The sequence below is a fragment of the Nylanderia fulva genome, unplaced genomic scaffold (assembly GCF_048542155.1).
Source record: "Nylanderia fulva isolate GAGA-0341 unplaced genomic scaffold, ASM4854215v1 Scaffold173, whole genome shotgun sequence".
NCBI classification, from domain to species: Eukaryota; Metazoa; Arthropoda; class Insecta; order Hymenoptera; family Formicidae; genus Nylanderia; species Nylanderia fulva.
Window position 1 is genome coordinate 26,063 of NW_028189979.1, and position 23,721 is coordinate 49,783.

At 38.9% G+C, this 23,721-nt stretch overlaps 3 protein-coding genes and 1 pseudogene across 3 annotated transcripts; all 4 read right to left on the bottom strand.

Annotated features, from left to right (window-relative positions):
- Positions 1-6,122: 6,122 nt before the first annotated feature.
- Positions 6,123-9,711, bottom strand: LOC114937017 (uncharacterized; annotated as a pseudogene).
- Positions 9,712-11,273: 1,562 nt separating this feature from the next.
- Positions 11,274-12,023, bottom strand: LOC146723702 (uncharacterized). The gene has a single exon (XM_085481311.1). It carries the CDS (start codon positions 12,021-12,023, stop codon positions 11,274-11,276), a length of 750 nt encoding a protein of 249 aa, XP_085337437.1.
- A 229-nt stretch (positions 12,024-12,252) lies between these two features.
- On the bottom strand, positions 12,253-13,551 carry LOC146723703 (uncharacterized). The gene has a single exon (XM_085481312.1). It carries the CDS (start codon positions 13,549-13,551, stop codon positions 12,253-12,255), a length of 1,299 nt encoding a protein of 432 aa, XP_085337438.1.
- Positions 13,552-14,624: 1,073 nt separating this feature from the next.
- LOC146723704 (uncharacterized) lies at positions 14,625-16,412 on the bottom strand. The gene has a single exon (XM_085481313.1). The coding sequence runs from the start codon at positions 16,410-16,412 to the stop codon at positions 14,625-14,627; it is 1,788 nt and encodes a 595-aa protein (XP_085337439.1).
- Positions 16,413-23,721: the final 7,309 nt, after the last annotated feature.

A 23,721-nucleotide genomic window follows, 5' to 3' on the forward strand; every position in this document is an offset into this window, starting at 1 on the left:
ACCTTGGACCCCTTGTTAAAGGGTCAACTGATATTTTTAAAAATGCTTATTTAAAAAGCCCTGAAAACTTTTTTTTTAAAACTTTTTTTTATCTTGTATTTTTTTGGAAATTTAATTCAGGTGCTTCTATATTTTTTAAAACATTCTGTATATGTTTTTTACATACATATAAATTCCCCCCCGCCCCCAAATTTTTATGTGTTTTACCCGTTTCTTTTTTTAATTAAACAATATTAATAAAAAACAAAAAAGGGAAATTGAAATGAAAATGGTTTTGGGAAAACTTTTTCCCAATGTTCATGGAAAATATTTTAAAATTTAAAAAAAAATTGATAGGGAAATGAGGAAAAATATTTATCAAAAGCACCCAAAAAAGCAATTAATTTATGATAAAACCAAAAAAACCTTTTTACGTAAACAGTTTTTTGGGGAATCTTTTAAAATAAAAAAAAATTTTAAAATTTTTTCCAATGTTTTAAAAAGGGGCCCCACCGTATAAAAAAAAAGCAAAATTTTTTAATCGTATGCATGACAAATAATTTTTTTATAATCGTTTTCAGAGGTTGCTTTTAAAAAAAACCCGTGGTACCTCATGTCCTCATTGTCAAATAAATGACTTTAAAAACTTGAAATTTCAAAAAAAAAGGAAGGGTATATTTAAACAATTTTTATTAAATATTAAAAATTTTTTTTTACGGCAAAATTTTAAAAATGATTTCACAAATTTGAAGATTAAATACGATAAAATTTTCTTTTCGTTAAATAAAAATGTGCGAAAAAATTTTGTTTGCCCAATTTTTTCCCGAAATCAAAAATCCATCATAATCATGAAACATTTCTTTAGTCGCGTCCACCTCCATTTTTCCGGCGCTACCAACGTGATTCGCAGTGCACTCATTTTTGTGTTTCCATCCATTCATCGAAGTCGTCAGCGTGTGTCTTCCAGTACTCGCACTGCTTACAATACGCGCATTTTACTAGGAGATCGAGGACTTTTCCTGTATAACGTCCGATCAAAGTCGTTACGCGTTGCAACGATGAATAACCTCGCTTACGCCAAGTTCCGTCGCCAGAAACAGTTAATCCTCTTGTTGGTTTGTCAGCATTTTCGGTACTTTCCGTCAAATTTTTTTCTTCAGCAGCAGCAGCAGAAAACAGTAAATTGGCAACGGCTTGCGATGCAGTATGAACACTATCGACGATATCATAATAAACTTTTTTATTGAACATTTTCGGGAGATCCATTATACCGCAAAACTTTCGTATTCCTTCGTAACCGACACCAATGATTCTCATTACAAAAACGATGCGCCTGTTGATTTCGTAAGCGTTGTTTATAAGTGGGCAGGAGTTTATGTAGCAAGATTCACAATTACTGCATTTAACGACTAATTTGAATCCAAGTCCACGGATACTACTTTCCGAAAAAGTCACATTTTTACCGCACGTTTTGCACATGATCATTTCACTCAGCGTTTGAAACAAGAATAAAAATTCAATCAAACGGTATCCATAACCATTATTAATTTCCACTTCCACCGATATCGTTTTTAATTTTTTCGCGGAAGAACTTGTCGATTCTGTTTCATTCTTTATCGTATGGCGATTTGGTGGCGGCGGTCTTTTCCTACGTCGTGAAGGTCGATCGGGAGTTTCGCGTGAATCCTTTCGGTCGAAAGAAGCAGGCTTCATTTTGATAAAAGTGTAAAAACTATACGTTAGCCACGCGGGAAACGCCGAAACGATGACAGCTGTTCGACACACTGGCCCTTAAAATTACGCACTACCGGCGTCCTTACTGAAATACTTGAAATCGCTTCTAACTGACTATAAAATATACCTAGTGACATCTGTTGATCGACTTGGAGTATTAGAAATGTTAGAAATTGAATTACAAGTCACTACGCTGTACCCGCTGAACAGATAGGAATTTGCCGCAGGTACGCGTTTCGGAGCACTTCGGTAAAAGGTCGAAATTTCAATGAAGAAAAATTTAGCCGGCTATAACACCTAATGTACCTTATTTTAGAGGGTTCAAAGTATTTTTAAGCCAATAAACAAAAAATTGATTTTTTGAAAATTTTACAGTAGACTTCCCCCTTAAAGACACAGACTGTGTTTACCGTGCTGGACAGATTACCGTGCTTTTATCATAAAAGTAAATTTCAATTTTTCTAATATGCTTGAAACATTTTTTGTAACAATATTCCTTAATTAAATTAAATTAATTAAATTAATAAAATAAATATAACAATTAAATGTAACAATAAGCAAACCTAAGGTTGCTCAGAAAAGAACAACCAAATAACATATTTTAGAAACTGCCATATATTTGTAACAAAGTAAAGATTATAACTTGTCAGTGCAGATATTTAATTTTATCATCTGAAGAAATGTGTATAAATATATATTACAAGATTACTCAGAATATAGTATTTTCTTATTTTTCTCAAATATGCTTATTAGCATATCCTTACATATCGTTATACTTAAGAGAAAATAATAAATAAGTTCTTTTTAAATTGTCGTCTAATTTATTGTATTAAAACACATGTTAGATTTTATAACTATTAATAAGATCATATTTTTAGTAATTACAAAATCTAGAATATATATATATATATATATTTGATATTTTTAATATATATAAATAAATTCAAAAAAAAATTATTTATTGACAAATTGGAGAGGAATTAATTTTGAAAGTAGATATACGCCTATGCGTTTCATGAAAATCAAGTATTACTATAATCTATAACGCTTATAATTTGTTCTTTGAATAATTTATATATATATTGGTTTCGAATTTGGCTATATATATATATATATATATATCACTGTTTTGACTATATATATATCGCATCATGGCGCTTGCATCGATGCTTCTACCCTAAGCTGACAAGTGAACAATAAATACGTGTACGGTCCATTGCGATGATACCAGAGTGTGACGCAGAGTGTTGAAATGCGTATATCATCTGTAGTATTTTATTATATCTGAGGTAGGTATTTATAGTTGAAATACATTTAGTTTCCGCAGAAAGGATTTAATTCGCACATACCTTTGAGCTTATAACAAATATATTGGTTTGTCAACTTCGAATTCGTCACTGCTGCGGACACTCGCCAGAGCGACGCATAACCTAATTTCAGACTTTGTATTTCAGATTTCGTATTTGATTAATATCATCGATATTTGTGCTTTCATAACAAGTTTGTTATATCACAAAAGATTATATTAAGAGTGTCTGTATCTAGCCCGTTTGAGGAATCATAAGTGCCATTAATAAAAATACGAGAGAAGAAAAAATATATATATATAATGGCTGATCTTCCAGTAAGTACACATTTTGTCTTTTTTTATTACGTTTCTTTATTGTAATAAGGAAGTACAATAATGATATCGACATTACTGTTCGATCATCTATTTTTTAATAATTCCATTGCGTGTATGACTTATAAAACTAAAAATTATATAAAATAATAAATTCAATGTCAAATAAACTTCTTTATTGTACTGAGAAAAATTTCATGTATATATATCAAATACCTTTTTTAAATTCTGTCTGGCGTTTCTTAAATATCTACGTTCTTATATATATCAAATGTTATATCTATTATAGATGCAGCTCTTATCTAATATGTATTGATAATGTTTTGGTATATAAAATATATATTTATATATTATTTATATATTATTTAATTTTATTTTAGTAAATGACAATTAAATGTATGTTATTATGTTCAAAAATCATTTTTTATAATTTACGATATAAAAATTGCCAAATCAATTGTATAATATTAGAACCTTATCGTAATATATTATGCAATATTTTAGACTGTTGCATTGAGCAGATGTATCGTGAAGAATGATCTTCTATACTATACTAAAGATTTCCTTGTTCTTTGTCTTGTTTAACGTTTCTTACTTCTAATGTTTGCAGTGGCGGATTTTGGTTTCTGCCGCCCCTAGGCTAAATCAAATTTGCTGCCCCTTAATGACAGTAGAGCAAGGGGAAATTTTTTTATTTATTAAATAAGAAATTGATAATAAAATAGGAAACGGGTATCTTATATATAAGATTCTCTGAATAATAGTAAATAACACACTCCATTAATTTTAAAAAATCTTTTTTGGAATATAAAATAATCAGCTTAAATCTTAAACTTAACTTAAACTAATCTTTGGAAATCAGGAACTACATTAATAAAACAATTTTCTTGTTTAAAAAAAGAATATCAAAGTTTAAAAAAAATGTCGCCTTGCTTTTATTTTGGCAAACGAATGAATAACGTCATCAAAAGATATTCTTGACATTATTTCCGACTCAATTGACAGAATTGCCGATGCGTTTAATCTATCTTTTGACAATGTAGATCGCAAGTAATTTTTTATTCGTCGTAAGCACGAAAATGAACGTTCAGCCGTACAGTTTGAGGATGCTTCAGTTCTAAATATTCTTGCTGCAATATTCACATTCGGATACACATCGTATAAGTCATTTTTATACATCCATGTGCATATATCTTGCACTGACACGGATATATTTTCGGGCAAGAGTAATTGTTCACGCAAATGTAAGAATTCTTCAACAATACTGACTTCAATATCATCTGGAAAGCTTTCACAGACGCGGATAGCATGTTTTCTTATTTCTGCTGAACTCAACTCTCTTAATTTGATGAGCACAATGAATCTATCATATATAATTTCATATCCAGAACACCGTTTTTCTAATTCAGTTCGTAAACTATCTAAAATTACGAGGAATGTTTCAATTCGAAAACGATCTCTGCTGCTGAACGTTTCATCAGCATCGCCATCTCGTGATTCGTCAAGTTGCAATTTTCTTTTCTTTATTCGGGATTTACATCTTTCATATTTCTGCTCATTTGACAATAATTTCGCTTTGTTCTCAAATTCATCAAAGTCGTTTCTAATCCTTCGGACGAAATTAATAAGAGACTTATACAATTCTAAAACAATGGAGATATTGTAAGCGGCGCGTAAATAATTACCGCGATACGCAATGTCCGGCGTTAGCGTCGTTTCCGACACCCGTGCGGTGCTGCCACCGTAGCATATAGGGTGGCCAAAAGATATGCGCGCGCATGCGAGCGCGACCGCGGGCCGGAGGCCGTTAGATTTGAAGTCGAGGAGAACGACTCTCCTTTGAGAAGTGCGAACGAGCAGACGTGTTAGTAAATCGTGCGCATGAGAGTACTTTCGAGAAGTGTCAAATTGTAGAAGCATTCCGATCGTTATTAAATCTTTATTACTAAAATCAGTGTCACCCCCGTACAGCATTTTAGATTTTAGATACATAGCAAATAGATAAAATTTGAAATGTTGCTATATAGCAGATACATAACAATTCATATAAATTATGTATTAAATATGTGTTTAATACCGATAAATGTCCGCGCTATGGATATGTAATTTACATTACATATTAGATAAGATATATATGATTATATATATTCGATACGTGTTAAATACATAAATTATATATTTAATACGTAGCTGTAATATTGCAAATACGTGTGTAAAATGTATCATATAGATTATTTATTTATACATATACACATATAGAGCGTTTTCCAGCAAGCGATACAAACATAATATTACACAGAGTATTATTCTATCTTTATTCAATACCAATAAACAACAAAGATAGAATAATTTTCTGTGTAACTCTGTCTGTGTCGCTTGCTGAAACACAGACAGAGTTACACAGAAAATTATTCTATCTTTGTTGTTTATTAGTATTGAATAAAGATAGAATAATACTCTGTGTAATATTATGTTTGTATCGCTTGCTAGAAAACGCTCTATATGTGTATATAATAAATAATCTATATAATACATTTTTTTTCTAAAATTAAATAAGATAACATAAACTTTTTAAAATTATGTTCTTATTAATTTATTTTAATATTATGTATTTAATAATATATATAATATGTATATTTTTATAAAATATATACTTTTTATATAACATTTTTTACGGTATATTTTAGTTATAGTATAATTATTTTTATAGTTATATTTTAATATTACATTATATCAGTCTATATATATTAATCTATATATATGTAGTACTTATTTTAATATTACTTTATCAGTTTTGGTGTTGATCAGCTTGATTAGTTTGGTTTTTTTCTTTGTCTCTGAAACAATCAATAAATTTAATAATAAGAATACTTTTTAAGTCAGCTTTTTTAATTTTTAAAACCACAATCTACACTTCATTCTTCTCGACCAATAGAGCCAAACGCGATGTTATTGCAACAATTAAGAAAGAAAGAAAATTTGGAAAGTAAGGAATTTGAATCCTATGGTTGGGATTTCAGAAATTCCCCTTGTTCTTTCTTTTAACATTCCCTGTAAAGATATAGGAGAGAAAAATATTGGTTCGAAAGTCGGCTGAATCGGGAATCGAACCCGAGATTTTCTTTCTTAATTGTCGCAATAACATCGCATTTGGCTTTATTGGTCGAGAAGAATGAAATGTAGATTGGGGTTTTAACAAATTTAATGTTTAATATATGTAATATTGTTGTTAAATATAAAAATATAATAAAGATAAAAAAGAAAGACGTTTCTATAAAATATATATATATAATTACAAAGAATCTTTCAAATCTTTTAATATTTGTTTGAATATTAATTTGAATAAAAAAACAATGAATAATGAATATAATGAATGTTATAAAGAATTATTAGAGACAAATTACATTTAAAAGAGCACCTTAATTAATAATTAATTCTTATAATAAATATTAATATTTATAAAAATAAATTATAATAAAATTTACTCACGTAATTCTGGGAACACGTGCAGGAGCTTGAACAATCCAATTACTCATGAGTTTTATAAGTATTTCTTCGGTTGTATCGGTATCGTGTAATCGAACAACAGCTACAAATATATATAGTATATCAATTTATAATACTGTACATATAATACTATAAAAACATTATCATCATAGCAATTGTTAATTTCAGAAAACAACTATAACGAATGTATACTTAATGAAGTCTTACCTGTAATTAAATCAACAATTTTAAAATTGCGAAATGCATTTTTTTCTCGAGCTCCTTGCCAACTGTATGACATTAATATGTCATCCTTTATTAATTTTGAAAATGTTTTTGATTATATCTTTTAGATTTGTTCCGCTTTTCAATCTCAAAAAACCTCTTTAAAATAATTTGAAATATGTAATATATATATTTTATAAATTAAACTTCGGCTCGTATACAATTAAAATATGTGATATAATAAAAGGCCAACTTAACGAGCTTATATGCTATTAATTGAAAAATTTATTTATTAATTTACGTCATACTATACAAAAGTTACGATAAACGTTTCGACTGTACGACAGTCTTTCTCAATATCCTAATAATATGTTAAAAAATTAATTTAGTCATTTCGACATCATAAATAAATACAACAATTATAAGATTATATGACGAACGCAGTACCAAATTTCTGTTTGTTGGCATGAGTTAGAGCGTCAGATGCTGTTATATTATGTAACGACATTTTTTGTCAACGAACATAACACTTTTTTTAAAAAATTATTTCTTTTTACTTAACATAATCACAATGTGTACTTTTTTAAAAAACAAATCGATATCTGTGACAGATCTGTGTACAGATATCGATTTGTTTTTAAAAAAGTACACATTGTGATTATGTTAAGTAAAAAGAAATAATTTTTTAAAAAAAGTGTTATGTTCGTTGACAAAAAATGTCGTTACATAATATAACAGCATCTGACGCTCTAACTCATGCCAACAAACAGAAATTTGGTACTGCGTTCGTCATATAATCTTATAATTGTTGTATTTATTTATGATGTCGAAATGACTAAATTAATTTTTTAACATATTATTAGGATATTGAGAAAGACTGTCGTACAGTCGAAACGTTTATCGTAACTTTTGTATAGTATGACGTAAATTAATAAATAAATTTTTCAATTAATAGCATATAAGCTCGTTAAGTTGGCCTTTTATTATATCACATGAAATATGTAAATTATTAAAATAAAAACAAAATTTGTAAATATGTAAATATGAAAAATATACACAACACTATAGTATATATATATATATATATCAAACTATATATAATCATATACATAATTATTTAATAATTATAAATATTCAGTATTGTTAATAGTTATATTTATTAAAAGTAAAAATAAACATTTACCATTTTCACGAAAAACTCTTCATTTTTTAAATTTTCTTCAAAAAGTTGCAGTTCATTAATCGATGAAATAGCGTTAAATGTAAAAGCTTCTTCATTTATATTATTTTTTTGATTTCTAATGGTTTGATCTGTTATTTTATTCTCCATTCTATTGAGTCTTCTATCAATGTATGCTACTTCAATCAGGAGGCGATTAACTTTTTCTAAAATTTCTTTCAACACTAAAAATTAAAATATCATAATTTATATTTTAAAATATTGTATATATATATATATATTTAAGTCATTACCAGAAATTTTATCTTTTTACCTTTTTAAGTTTGATCTTCATTATTTTTATTTGTTAACTCTTTGTCAATGGAATGAACATCATCTTTATCGTTAAAATCTTGATTTTTATTTTCTATCTTTTTTTGTTATGTGTAGTGATCATTTCCGTTTCTTGTTGATCAATAATTCTCTGTTTTTTCTTTTTAATTTGAATCATTTTGATTTTTTCGAGTGCAATGCTTAGATTTTCAAAGGTTGCTAAAATCTGTGCAGACTTTTTCGAATAAAACAATTTTTGTGATCCAGAAAATTCCTTCGGGTCTGGTAAAGGAGACAATGAATCCACTTCTGTACCAGAAGATTCATTATCAGATGACGTAAAATTTTTTGCAGTAGCTCTATCATGACGTGTTTGTTTCATATTTTCTTCATCTTCAGTATTTATGTCCGATATATTTTCGGCCATCCTTAACTTTTCTTGGCCTCGTTCAAAAGTATCTGAATGTAACAATGACAATTATATATTTACAATTATAAATACAAAACATAGACAATTAAGAGTAGTGTAAATTATATGTCGATAGCTTAATGTTAAAAGAAAATATTTAAGTTTTCAAATAGAATTAATTCTTACTTTTACGCAATATCAATTCAATGAATAATCGATCCAATAAAGTTAAAAAAAGTAATTTTTAATTTCATTTATTACATATATCATTAATATAGACTCTTGTTTACATTATTTTAATTTTATTTATTGTATTAATATTGCCAAGAAAAAAATAAATTTTTTAACAAAAAAAAAAGGAAAAAGGAGTTTTAATAAATAATTATAAATATACCTGCTGAAGCAAAAATGCGTAGAACATCATACATTGCCCAGCCAGCTTTTACATTTCTTAAATCCGGTATTTCTTTATTTCTTATTGCCTTATTCAGCCTCTTTTTTGTATCGTAATTTGGATAGAAGCAAACCTGTTGCTTTTTAACAGATTCTTGCAACCAGTTATTAGGGACTAGTGCTAGCCCGTTGTGGAATTGAACTATATAAAAGTTTTCTGGAAACTATACCAACAAAAAATATGTATAATAATGAATTAATTTATTGACAATAAATAATATTACAGTCATGTGCATTTCTATATATTACCTGTAAGGAAGATTCTTTTCCTGTTTTTTGGAAAGAAAATTGCTCGCCTCTCGATTCAGCCATATTTAATAAGTGTATTAGAAATATATTGGAAACCACACGGTGTAAAATGTTCAAAACAGAGAACACATAACCTGCAAAAATTACTCACAATTTATTATATACAATTAGTTTTATTAAAAATAGTGACATGCAATATCACGTATACATAAAGTTTAGTTAATTTTAATTCAATTTTGAAATTATTTAGATGTATTATTCATATTTTTAATATACCTTTTTAAAATCTTGAATATTGATGAGACAAATGTACAGACACGAATGCGAATGAATATGAACAAATATCGTCGAATAGTCACAAATGCAAATCTTCTTTGATTACGTTTATATATCACCTTATTTTATTTTACTGCTATTTGATGATGAGTAATGCAGACAAACATAACCAGCATAAACATAAAGTCTAATTTTAAATTCAAAAGACCAATTTCGAAGATTGCACAACAATTCATTATCCATACTTTTATCATCAATGTTGATATTATCACTTGCGCCGTCACTTGAATTGTCAGAATCTAATGATAAAGGTTGCATTTTGTTCACGAACGCGCTGCGAGAGAAAGGATCGCGCGGCACCCAAAGGATGAGTCAACTTTTGTATTAAAACCGACTTTTAATATTATAAACAATTAAGAACGAACACTTCAACAAACTTTTACAATCTTACTTAATTTACAGAGAAAATCAGAATCATAATCAAAGTGCGGAAAAAGCGGCGGTTGACAACGAGTTTTTTAGCGGTTTTACAAGTATGCGGTTTGCGATATGCGGTTCACGGCGGAAGAAGATAAGGCTGACAAGCCGGGTGTGGGCTCCTCTTTTATAATTTTTAGAAGAGAGCCCACCTTCGCGTGATGCGCCAATGATTTTGCGCGTTTTGAAAATTGCGCGAGGTGACCCGAGCGCAGTACGCGTAATTGGCCGCTGTCAAAATTGACAGGATGTCGGCTGTGAACGAGCATGCGCGAGCGGGCGATCGCGATGATCATTGGTAAAACAAGGCGCCCGTGAGACGCCGCGCATGCTCGTAGAAATATAACTATCAGGCGGAACGGTTGCGATACCGTTAGTTGTTAGTATTTTGGTAGGTTTTTTTTACATGACAGAATGATTTATGTCGCGGTATGGTTTCTCAAAACAAACATGCAAAAAACGATATGAGTGTTGTTATTCTCGCTTGGTATAGAATATTCTAAAATATTCTATATGAATATGATATTTCCTTACGCGTATGATATTACATAATTCTAGTATGCATTTCGAACATTCCCGCCCGCCTTGTCGCGCAGCGACAACATATGTGGAATTTCGGCTGCGGAATCTCGAGTCGATAGTGATCGATGGTGGGGTAGACGCGCCGACGCGGTGAAAGACATGTGATGATCGCGTGGTATGTGAATCGATCAGCTAATACAATGAACCGCGTGTTTGGTGAGAAATGATGAGGTGTGTAGTGCAGTGCGACGACGGAACAATTATCAGTGCGGTGATGGATCAAAAAAAAAAGAAGAAAAGAGATGTGACAAGTGATACAATGCATGAGGTGAAAAGTGTCGCGAGATGAATTACGTGCCGGCGGACGACGTGTCTGCGTTAGTCATGCCAGGAATACGATCCGCGCCCGGAAGCATGACTAATTTAACGAGCGGGCGCACGAATTCGGATGTGGCGGTGCGGACCGACACCACGTGGACGACACCGTCGTCCCCGGGATGCAGTCTCGTGATCCGTGCGAGAGGCCATCGGGTCGGAGGGGTGAGCTCCGAGCGAATGAAACAGAGGTCCCCCACGTGAGGTGCGGCCTCGGCCTTGACCCATTTGGTACGGGGGTTGAGGCCGTGCACGTACTCTGCTGACCAACGCTGCCAAAAATGGTCTCGCATCAATTGGAGGTGACGCCAGCGTGACAGAGTGGATGCTGGTTGACCAGTCAACGATGGCTCAGGTACGGCTAATAGCGGCGCCCCGATGATGAAGTGGCCTGGTGTGAGCGCCGAAGTGTCGTCCGGATCGTCTGATAAAGCCTGCAACGGACGAGAATTAAGACACGCCTCGATTTGCGTGAGGAATGTGCTAAGCTCCTCATATGTGAGGGTGGTTTTGCCGATTACTCGACGGAGGTGGAATTTTGTTGATTTCACGGCAGCCTCCCACAGACCACCGAAGTGAGGGGCCGCTGGCGGATTAAAGTGCCAGCGGATCCCTTGATTGTTGGCGGCGCGGGCGATGTGATGGCCCTCGGAGGTTGACGCCTTGAAGAGCTCGCGCAGGGCGCGATCGGCGCCGACGAACGTCGTGCCGCAGTCGCTGTACATGTCCGTACACAGGCCTCTGCGGGAGACGAAGCGGCGTAAGGCGGCGATGAAGGCCTCGGAACTGTAGTCCGAGACGACTTCGAGGTGGATAGCCTTCGACCAGAAGCATACGAAGACAGCTATGTATCCTCTCTGTGAGCGGTGTCCGCGCCCCTTGCTGGTCCGGATGAAGATGGGTCCCGCGTAGTCTAGGCCAGTGCTCAGGAATGGCCGAGTCGGCGTCACTCGGTCACGCGGAAGGTTGCCCATTGGAGGCTGTGGAGTGGCCGCTCGCCAGCGAGTGCAAGTGACGCACCGATGAAGTTGCTGCTTGACGACGGTCCTTCCTCGTGGCACCCAGAATCGAAGACGAAGCAAGCCGAGAGTCATCTGGACTCCGCCGTGTAGAAACCGACGATGGCAGGACTCGATGAGCAGTCGCGTCATCCAGGAGGCCGGCGGGACGATCACCGGGTGCTTCTCGTCGTAGGGCAGCAGAGCGTGTTTGAGGCGCCCTCCTACGCGCAGTACACCTTGGTCGTCGAGGAATGGACTGAGTTTGATCAGTGGACTGCGTGGTGGACCGGAGCGTCCCGCGATAGGCAGCGGCTACCTCGTCCGGGAAGTGGAGCGCCTGCACAATTCGAAGCCACTGGAATAGGGCGGCGTCCAGCTCATCAGGAGGCAGCGGGCGACCAAGTGTGACCTCTCGGCTCGCCACGTTGAGCCATCGACGACACCAGGCCGTAACGCGCAGCAGCCGATGGAGTGTGGAGAACCGAAGGAGAAGATCCGGTTCAATGATGATGGCACGTTTGGTCATCAGGCTGGTGGTGCGTTGTTCCGGAAGGTCGTCCTCTGAGATGTCGACATCTGAGCTGGGCCACGCTGTCTCGTCCAATGCCAACCAGGTAGGTCCAGTCCACCATAGCGCGTGATTGATTAACTCTGCCGGATTAATTCCTCGTGATGCGCAATCTGCAGGATTGTCCTTCCCGGCCACGTGTCTCCACTGAGCGTCCGGGAGCTTAGTCTGGATGTGAGTTACCCGGTTGGCGACAAACGTTTTCCAGCGAGCGGCGTGTCCCTGGATCCAATGGAGAGTGACCTTGGAATCGGACCACAGGTGCACTGGAGTTGATGTCAAGCCGAGCGTGTTTTGGATATGCAACGTCAACGTGGTGAGTAGCACAGCAGCGCACAGTTCAAGGCAAGGCAATGAAACTTGCTTGACGGGTGCGACCTTGGATTTTGCCATGAGTAAATTGATTGAGATTTGTTCCCTTTCAGAGTTGCGGATGTAAACGGCTGCAGCATATCCGCGCTCTGATGCATCTGCGAAGCCGTGGATCTGCACCGTGGAGTAATCACTGTCGGTTCTGAGCCAGCGATTCACCCGTATGTTGCTGAGCAGAGGTAGCTGGTTCAACAGCTGGTGCCAACGTTTGACGTCCTTAGCCGGCAGTGGAGTGTCCCAGTCGAGTTGCTGAAGCCAGGTGGTCTGGATCAGGATCTTCGCCCGAATCACGACAGGTGCGAGCCAGCCCATCGGGTCAAACAGCCGTGCAGTCTCTGCGAGGACTCGTCGCTTCGTGAACTCGTTGACTACACGAGGATGTATGGTGAAGGCAAACCGGTCTTCTTGAGGATGCCATCGCAGGCCCAAGGTCGAATGGCTCTCGTCGTCCCAGGAATGTGGTCCTTGCTGCAGCCGATGCTCCTGTGGGACTCCGGTGAGGACGTCCGGATTGTTTGAAGCCCACTTCCTCAGCGGAAACCCTCCCGCCATGCAGAGGTTGCGCAGCTCTGTCTGGAGGTTGATGGCATCGTCGAGGTTGTCCGCTCCGGTGACTACGTCGTCGACGTAGCAATCTCGCCGAAGTGCTGTGGCCTCTTGAGGAAAACTGCGCCCCCTCGTCCGCACAGAGCTGCCGCAACGTTCGGATGGCCAGGAACGGTGCACAAGCCATGCCGTAGGTCACCGTCAGCAGCTCGTGCTCCTGGATCTCGTTCGTTTTGTTATGACACCACAGTATTGTTTGAAGACTGCAGTCCTCAGGATGTACGAGAATTTGGCGGTACATCTTCTCGATGTCTGTGACGAAGACATACCGGTGCCAACGCCACCGCAGCAGTACGTCGGTGAGCGCTGGCAGTAAATTCGCCCCAGTCAGCAGATGTGAATTCAGCGAGGTACCGGTTCGTGTCCGTTGAGAGCCGTTGAACACGACTCGGAGCTTCGTCGTCGTGCTCGACTCCTTCAGGACCCCGTGATGCGGTAAGTAGCATCTGATCTTCTCCGCCGTTGTTGCGATGTTTACCCTCTTCATGTGTTGCAGGTCCTCGTATTCCTGCATGAAACCGCGATAGAGGTCGCCAAATCGAGGGTCTCGGCTGCCCTTGGACTCCATGACTTTCAGGAGGTGCTCCGCTGGGCGGCGAGTGTCTTGAAGAGTCGTCGGTGGTGATGCGAGAGGCAGTCTCACCATGTATCTTCCGGTGGGCGTGCGTGTGACGGTGCGCGCATAGAGCTCCTCGCACTTGGTTTCGTCAGGAGTGAGTGGAGCCCGAGATATTGGCTCGCTCTCCTGCTCCCAAAAGCGGCGAACGAGATCGGCGAGGTCATGATCGGCGGTGCATCGGAATGTGCGGCGATGTCCGTTGACTGTTGTTGCGTCGTATCTGTCCAGAGAGGATCCACCCCAGGTTTGTTTGCTGGGCGATCGGCATGCTTGAATCTCCCTTGCGGAGGCCTTCCTCGAGAATCAAGGAATAGACCTCGGCTCCTAGGAGTAACTCAGCTGGGTCGTCGTCCAAAAAGCGAGGATCGGCCAGCTGGAGTCCTTTGAGATGAGGCCAGCTGCGTTCTCCTCGTGAGACTGATCCTTGCTGTAGTGATATGCGAGGCAGCACAAAGGCTACCACGCTAAGCTCGGCGTTGGTCACGTCTGATGTTACGTGCAGCGTTACTTTGCCTCGAGCGGATCCTGAGCGGGTCCCTCCGATGCCGAAGATCGAGAGATCCGTCGAGACTCGAGGAAGGCGAAGGCGTTGTGCCAAGGTCTCTGAAATGATCGACACCTCAGAGCATTGGTCGATCAGAGCGCGTACGGCGTGTGGTGAACCGTACCGATCGGCGATGTTCACTCGAGCTGTTGCCAGAAGAACGGCCTTGTGATCCTGATGTTGCAGAGTCGTGGTCAGTGTGGTGGCGCGTGTGGTGGCCTCAGCTGACAGTGAAGACGTCGGTGCTCCGTGCAACATCGTGTGGTGTCGTGCGTCGCATGTGAGACAGTTCTTCTTTGACTGGCAGCGAGATAAAAAGTGGTTGCCTAAGCAATTGTAGCAGAGCTTGCTTGTCTCTATAAATGCTTTACGCTCATTGACTGTCTTGGCCTTGAAGTCTCGGCAGGTCATCAAGGTGTGCTTCTCGCGACACAGGGCACAGTGCGGCGGTTCAGGTCCATGGTGTTTCGTGACGTGTACCTTGGCGATCCGTGGAGCATCTCCGGACGGTTTGCTGACGCCCTTCGGTCGTGCGGCATGGAGCGTCAGGATCCGCCGACTAATAAAGTCACCGAGTGCCTCGTTCTGTGCTGGCTCTGATGAGTCTGAAATGGACGACTCCCACTCCAGACGTGTGCGTGCATCAAACAGCTCAGTCACCAGGAAGTTGAAGAGGTCCATCCCGTGGGAGTTTATTGGACGCCCGATGACCTCCTGACCGTTGACGGCAGCAATAACGGCGTTGTGGATGCGTCTCAACTCCTCTGCGGTATCTCCCTTCATCTTTGGCACGGCGATGAACGTGGCAAAGTTGGAGCGGATCAGTTCCCTTTTATTGTTGTAGTGCTTGTCCAGTATCGCCCAGGCACGCTCATAATTGTCGCTAGTGACAGGTAACGACTTTATTAATTTTTTAGCCGGTCCCGTCAGACATGAGCGGAGGTGATGGAAGCGCTCGATGTTGGAGATCGCGTTGCCACTCACGACGGAGAGAAAGAGATTTCGAAACGACGGCCAATCAGCGTAAGCACCCGAGAATGGCGGTACCTTGATGCGCGGCAGTGACGACCGTGGCGTAACGTCGGCAGAAGGAGCTACGTTCGGTGCACGAAAGTGTTCGGCGTAGCCATCAAGTATGCTTCTCTGACTTACGTACAGATTTTCTGTATCTGCATGGAAATCTGATTTGAAATAATCGCTCTCACTGAATTTGTCTTTCAAGGCCGCTCGGATAAGGTCATGCTGCGTCTCGAACTTTGTCCACAGCTGATCCAGGATTCTGGTGCGTGTGGCGATAGCACTGGTGGTGATATTGGCGCTGCCCAGCTTCTTCAAGTACTCTACAGAGCGTGAGATTCGGATTTGAATCTCACGCTGACAATCGACCAGCATGGGCACATCCATGACGGCTGCGCACACAGATGTTCACACCTTCACTCACACGAGGAGTCACGCTCGCGAACTTGCGGTTGCCGGTGCGACGGATCCGGCTCGAAGGACCAGAAATATGTTCACGAACGCGCTGCGAGAGAAAGGATCGCGCAGCACCCAAAGGATGAGTCAACTTTTGTATTAAAACCGACTTTTAATATTATAAACAATTAAGAACGAACACTTCAACAAACTTTTACAATCTTACTTAATTTACAGAGAAAATCAGAATCATAATCAAAGTGCGGAAAAAGCGGCGGTTGACAACGAGTTTTTTAGCGGTTTTACAAGTATGCGGTTTGCGATATGCGGTTCACGGCGGAAGACGATAAGGCTGACAAGCCGGGTGTGGGCTCCTCTTTTATAATTTTTAGAAGAGAGCCCACCTTCGCGTGATGCGCCAATGATTTTGCGCGTTTTGAAAATTGCGCGAAGTGACCCGAGCGCAGTACGCGTAATTGGCCGCTGTCAAAATTGACAGGATGTCGGCTGTGAACGAGCATGCGCGAGCGGGCGATCGCGATGATCATTGGTAAAACAAGGCGCCCGTGAGACGCCGCGCATGCTCGTAGAAATATAACTATCAGGCGGAACGGTTGCGATACCGTTAGTTGTTAGTATTTTGGTAGGTTTTTTTTACATGACAGAATGATTTATGTCGCGGTATGGTTTCTCAAAACAAACATGCAAAAAGTTACTTAATTTTTTATCCATTATATAAAAAATTATTTATTATGTAACCTAGAAAAATAACAATTATAATCAAATACGCATTAATATTGCACAAGGTATAACCATATGGAAATTCTAATCATTACAATAAAATATAAAAAACTTACCTTTGACTTACTAAATTCTTTTTCACATATATAATCAACACTTATAATATTTTAACATCTGATCACCGCGATTACGATTACAGAAACGTGTCCGACTTTCCGTTTATCAAAGGTTTTAATAGGTTAAATCTTATCCAATATGTATCAACTACGTGTTTGATACATAAATAGTTACGTATATGCGCAATATACCTGCTATGTATTACATATGTATTTTCACGTGGATACATCAAACATATTGCATTAATTGCATATTTAACACGTTATATTTCATATATAATAAAATGTAATGTAAATGCAATATTATTACGTATTTATTATGTAATTGTAATGAAAGGTGCCGTATGAGAAGGTGCAAGGTTTAATTTTATCACTAGTTTCCATGTTTTCTTGGAAAAGTGTAGTTGTCCGATTTGCTCGAAATATATTCCTGGGCTGTGCTTGAATTCTGTTATCTCATACGGTTGACCCTTCCACTTTCCTTCTTGAGTACTGCAGCGTTGCAGATTAAGAGTGAAAATGCCCTGTAATAATATATATATAATTCTTCTTACTACTTTGTCCTTATACTTTCGTTTGCAATTTCTTATCATGGAAGAGGGACGTTCGTTCTATGTGTCTTCTGTCGTCACCTTTTAGTCTTAGGACAACTTTTCTTACGTGCGGCACGACGTATTACCGTCATGAATTTCCGTTATAATTGCATACGGTGCAATGCCTATACGCAACTGTATGACCTGTTGTGTCCCTATTGTCGCGCCCGCGCCTCTGTTGTGGGGCCCGAAATGACGGGGGACCAATATACCCGGGCGTACAATGTGGTGCTCCGGTGGGCGAATGTGTCCCGGAGGACGGGTGAGCCGCACTCCTTGCACGTCACCTTCGATACGCGTACTGGTGCGCGAGTGGTGCGTGAGGTAGTGGTTTTGGTGGGGGCGACCAGTCTTGACCCATTTGCGATAGAAGACTAGGTAAGTCCTAATTTTCAATAAATAATTTTAATCTGTTTGTGTGCATGCGTATCGCTCTTCTTCCTTTCTTTACTGTATAATTGATGCTTGAATTTTTTTCTATTATTGTGTACGGTCCCGCCCATAATGCGTCTAATTTCTTGGATCGTCCGCGTCAGAGTGTTTCGTCGTATATGAGTACCTTGTCGCCTATTTTAAATTTGGTTTCTTTCGCGGATTTATCAAAGTACTCTTTCGATTTTATTTTTTCTTCTTTAATATTTTCCTTCGCAAACTGATTTGAGGCACGTATTCTTTCCCTTAGTTCTTGTAGATAGTCATCGTAACTATACGTCAGTTTAAGCGGTTTCGTTAGTGCAGTCGGTAGTTCGACTTGTCGTCCGTATATTAATTCAAAGGGGGTATATCCCGTAGCTGTATGAGGAGTGGTATTATATGTAAACATTGCGTATGGCATCCATTCATCCCAGTCGGTTTGGTCAGCATTTATACATATATTGTCGCAGATATTCGGCTAATGTGCGGTGTGATCTTTCTAATGCTCCATTGCTCTCGGGATGATACGCGGTTGTTTATATCTTTTTTATTCTTAATAATTTGCATATATTTTTAAATACTTCGCTCATAAAATTTGTGCCTTGGTCTGTTAAAATTTTTTCGGGAATGCCGTGTTCGAAAATTATTTTCGTAACGAACTCTTTCGCGACGGTATTTGCTTCCTGATTTGCGATCGGTATCGCTTTACTGAGTTTTGTCAGGCTATCCTGAAACGTTAATAAGTATTTGTTTCCGTTAGTGGTAACTGTTAAGGGTCCGAGAATATCTAATGCACATTTTTCAAATGGTTTATTCGGAGTATCCGTGACTACGAGGGGTGCCTTTATTCGTCGCGATAACTTATTTTTTTGGCAGGATTTGCATTTGGCGATATATTGTTCGACATCTTTTGTCAATCCTGGCCAGTTATGATTTAATCAAATTCTTTTGATTATTCGTTCGATTCCTTGATGCCCTTCTGTGGGTGCATCGTGATATTCGTAGAGTATTTGATTCTTTTTCTCATCAGAATATTTCCTTGTATTATCGGCGAATTCTTCCTCTTCTTTTTCTTCTTTGTTTTTTTCTAACATAAAGATTCTATTTTTTGTCTCCTCGTTGATATCTCGGGTTACTTGTCGGCTTAGCGCGTCGACATTCGCGTTTGCTCGTCCGGCCTTGTGTATGATTTCATAATCATATTCCTCGAGTTTCAGTTTCCAGCGGATTAATCTAGACCCGGGATCAGTTACATTGAACAACCATATCAAAGGTTTATGATCGATAATTATTTAAAACTTTGTGCCGTAAATGTATGGTCGAAAATGTTTAACGGCCCATACAATTGCCAATAGTTCTTTTTCCGTAGTATTATAATTTTGTTCCGCGCGAGATAATACTCGGCTGACGTATGCGATAGGTCTATCCTTGCCTACCGTTCCTTGTGATAATACGGCTCCGATTGCATAGTCCGAGGCATCGGTAGTCACGTTGAATTCTTCATTGAAGTCCGGATACTTTAGCACTGGCGCTGTCATTAATTTTTCTTTTAATTTTTTAAACGCGATTTGTTGTTCATTTTTTCATTCGAACGTTTCCGTTTTCTTCGTTAATTTTGTTAACGGTTTTGCGATTCGCGAAAAATTTTTTATAAATTTTCGGTAATAACCCGCTAGTCCAATAAACGATTGTACGTCTTTTACTTTCCGCGGTGTCGGAAAATTTTTTACCGCCTCTAATTTCGACGGATCTGGCAGTATACCGTTTTCGGAAATAATATGTCCAAGGTATATTACCCCTTTTCGTAAAAATTCGCATTTGTCAGGCTGTAGTTTGAGACTGTGTTACCTGTAGGCGTTGTAATACTTTCGCGAGTCTTCTGTTGTGATCCTCTAAACTGGATCCGTATATAACAATGTCGTCGAGATAAACGAGACATCGGAGCCCTTGTATCTCGGTTAGCACCAAGTTCATAAATTGTTGGAAAGTTGCAGGCGCGTTTTTAAGTCTAAACGGCATTCTATTGAACTTGTAGTGTCCGTAGGGAATCGAGAAGACTGTCTTATTTTTGTCGCGCTCGGCCACCGGTATCTGGTGATATCCGGATGCGAGGCCGAGCGTCGTAAAATACTTCGCGTTTCCCAGCTGATCCAAAATATCGGTAATATTTAGCAGTGGAAATGAATCGCCTATAGTTAATTCATTTAACTTCCGGAAATCGACTACTACTCTTAATCGCGGTTTGCCTGTTGCGTCAGCCTTTTTTGGCACTACTAATGCTAAGGCTAATGCTTGTACTAATAATTTCGTCTTTTAGCATTTCCTGTACTTGCTTGTTTACTTCTAATTTGTGTTTCTCGGGAAGGCGATACGGTCTCACACTGACGGATGAGATATCGGCGCGCATACTTATCTCGTGTTTTAGTGTTGTTGTGCATGACAGTGGTTTTCCGTTTAAATAAAACACGTCGCTATATTCTTCGCATATTTTCTGTATCGCTTTCTTTTCTTCTTTATTTAATATTCTGTGCGTAATAATTGTCAGATTCGTTCGTCACGCGTTAGTAAGTAGTAACACTAGGGGGGTTCTAACCCAGGGGCAATGAGAGGGAGTAAGGGGCGGGGGGGGGAATTGGGGGTAAGGGGGGTGACGTCACGCGGGGGAGGGGGTCTTATCAGCAGATAAGCTTATCTTATTAGCTCAGGTTATCTGATAAGGGGATCATGTTACCTGATATGTTTATAAACAAAAGATAAACATTCCAGCGATATCTATTACAAGATAAGATAAACATTCCAGCGATATCTATTACAAGATAAGATAAACATTCCAGCGATATCTATTACAGCGATATCTAATATCCAAGATAAGGTAAACATTCCAGCGATATCTAAGTTTTCGTAGAAAATCCAAGATAAGATTATTTATTACAAGATAAGATAAAGTAAAAAATTCTGGTTAATCAAATTCTGCGAAGGGCTGCCACCGATTTATTGGTGAGCGCCGACGATCAAGGAGTTGATACGTATATTTCTAAGAAATATCAGCGGGGGCGAATGCGTTGCGACATGTCTTCGCAAGTTGTGACGTGTCTTGCAACTCGGATAATATTTCGGAGAATTATCGGCGGGTAGATATCGCAAATATTTCTTGCGAATTAACAATTGCATCATCGTACGTTGAAGAACAAAGGGATGATCGGGATATATAACGAGGACCGATGTAGCTGCCAGACCATAGTACCACTGGCGAGCGCACGCTCTCTTCATTCGAGGTGCACAAAAAAAAGTTTAGTGATCACAAGTAGTTATTTCTGTGCAGTACAAGTAAATTTTTACAAAAAAATGGAGAACGTTGAGCGCGACCTGTTGGAGCGTTCCCGCCAAGTCACCACCTTGGGCGAATATTTCGGATGGCTGCAAGAGTGCGAAGAGTTTATCGAAAAGCTGGAAGAACGCAGCCGTGTCAAACGTCCGCGTCTTTCGATTGGACATAGACAGTCTCTGGTGGCTAGAATAGCGTGACTCAAGGGTGCAAAGGTGCGTCTGCAGAGACGGTATGTCGGTGAATCCATGCCTAGTGGCGGCGGTGGATTTAGTGGCGACGGCAATAACGTGCAAAGACTCGTTTGGCGCGAGATCGATACAGCGTTCGATAGCCGTATACTGACCGGTGCGGTAATTAACGCAGACTATATCAAACCGCGTCAATTTTTGGAAAATGCCGCAGACATTGTAGTCGAGAACGTGAAGAATGTGTTGCAGAGACACATCAGTGTAAAAGTGAACACTGTTTTCAACGATGAATTTGTGTCCGGTGACAAGCGCGCCAATAAAAGTATCAACACGAGAAACTTTGAACTCTTTCGCACGTCTGATGTACGCGAGTGGTACGATCGCCGCGTAATCGAGCCCACGCTAGCATCGTTAGAAGAGTTCCAGGAACGCAATAGCGGCTGGGCATTGTCGCGGATAATAGATTTGACAGTGAATATCAACAAGTATAATCCAATGCGCTCGGGATGCCATGTCAAATTACCGCGAAAAATTATGGCAAAAAGAGCAGTTGTTAATGTGCTATCAGCGGACAATGCGTGTTACGCATGGTCAGTGGTGGCCGCTCTGTACCCCGCTGATATACATGTGGAACGAGAATCCTCCTATCCGCATTACACCACAGTGCTGAATCTCCAAAACATTGAGTTTCCAGTGACTGTGAATCAAATTAAAAAATTCGAACTTGCAAACGACATCTCCGTAAACGTGTACATCATCGAAAACGAGAACATCGTCCCGCTACGTCTTACGGGAAAAAAGAAAGACTGACATGTCAATCTGCTGTACGTGGAAGACGAACACGGAGTGGGGCATTTCGCGTGTATAAAAAATCTGTCTCGCCTCGTGGGCTCACAACTGAGGCCACAGAGCAAAAAAAAATGTAAAAAATTTATATGCGATCGGTAAGTATATATATTTATTAAAACTTAAATTATATTAATAATTTTAAATAAAATTTTAAATAAAATTTTTATTTTTACAGATGTTTACATTATTTTGGAGCGGCGGATAAATTGCAGGCGCATATGGAAAATTGCGGGAAACTGAACGACTGTGCTATCCGGTTGCCGAGCGAGAATGACAAGTGGCTCAGCTTTGACAATTACACGAGGCTGCCGTTTGTAGTGTACGCCGACCTCGAGTGTGTTTTAGTAAAGACCGAAGATGCCAAAAATTATCAACATCATCAAGTGTTTAGCATCGCGTATTATGTACAGTGTTTGTACGACAGTTCGTTGTCAGCGTACAGTTCCTGCCGTAATGTCGATTGCGTCGCGTGGTTCGCCGAACAGCTTAAAAATTTAGCAATCCGCGTAAAAAATATTTTAACGACCAATGTCCCCATGGTAAATTTAACGCCTGACGAGTGGTTAAAATTTCGCACCGCGACGCATTGTCACATTTGTGAGAAACCGTTTGACGAAGACGATACACGCGTCCGCGATTATTGCCACCTCACCGGGCGGTACAGGGGTCCCGCGCACTCAAATTGTAACTTAAATTACAAAGAATCATTTAGTATTCCTATAGTCCTTTCACAATCTGTCCGGCTACGACGCACATTTCATTATTGAAGACATAGCCACAGCGTTCGAAGGGGAAATTGAATTACTACCGATAACAAAGAAAAAATATATATCATTTTCGAAAACTGTTAGATTGACGCAAGACAATAATTCGAAAAATTATATCAAATTACGGTTTATCAATTCGTATAAGTTTCTCAGCGCTAGTCTTGATAAATTAGCATCATTTTTGGATAAAGATAAACTAAAAATTTTACATTCGGAATATCAAAATTTATCGACAGATACGTTCAATTTATTGACACGGAAGAGCGTCTTTCCGTACGAATACATAGACTGCGTAGACAGATTA

Coding starts and splice junctions, on each gene's coding strand:
- LOC146723702 (XM_085481311.1), bottom strand. CDS start 12,023: ATGTACAGCGACTGCGGCACGACGTTCGTCGGCGCCGATCGCGCCCTG.
- LOC146723703 (XM_085481312.1), bottom strand. CDS start 13,551: ATGGGCTGGCTCGCACCTGTCGTGATTCGGGCGAAGATCCTGATCCAG.
- LOC146723704 (XM_085481313.1), bottom strand. CDS start 16,412: ATGGATGTGCCCATGCTGGTCGATTGTCAGCGTGAGATTCAAATCCGA.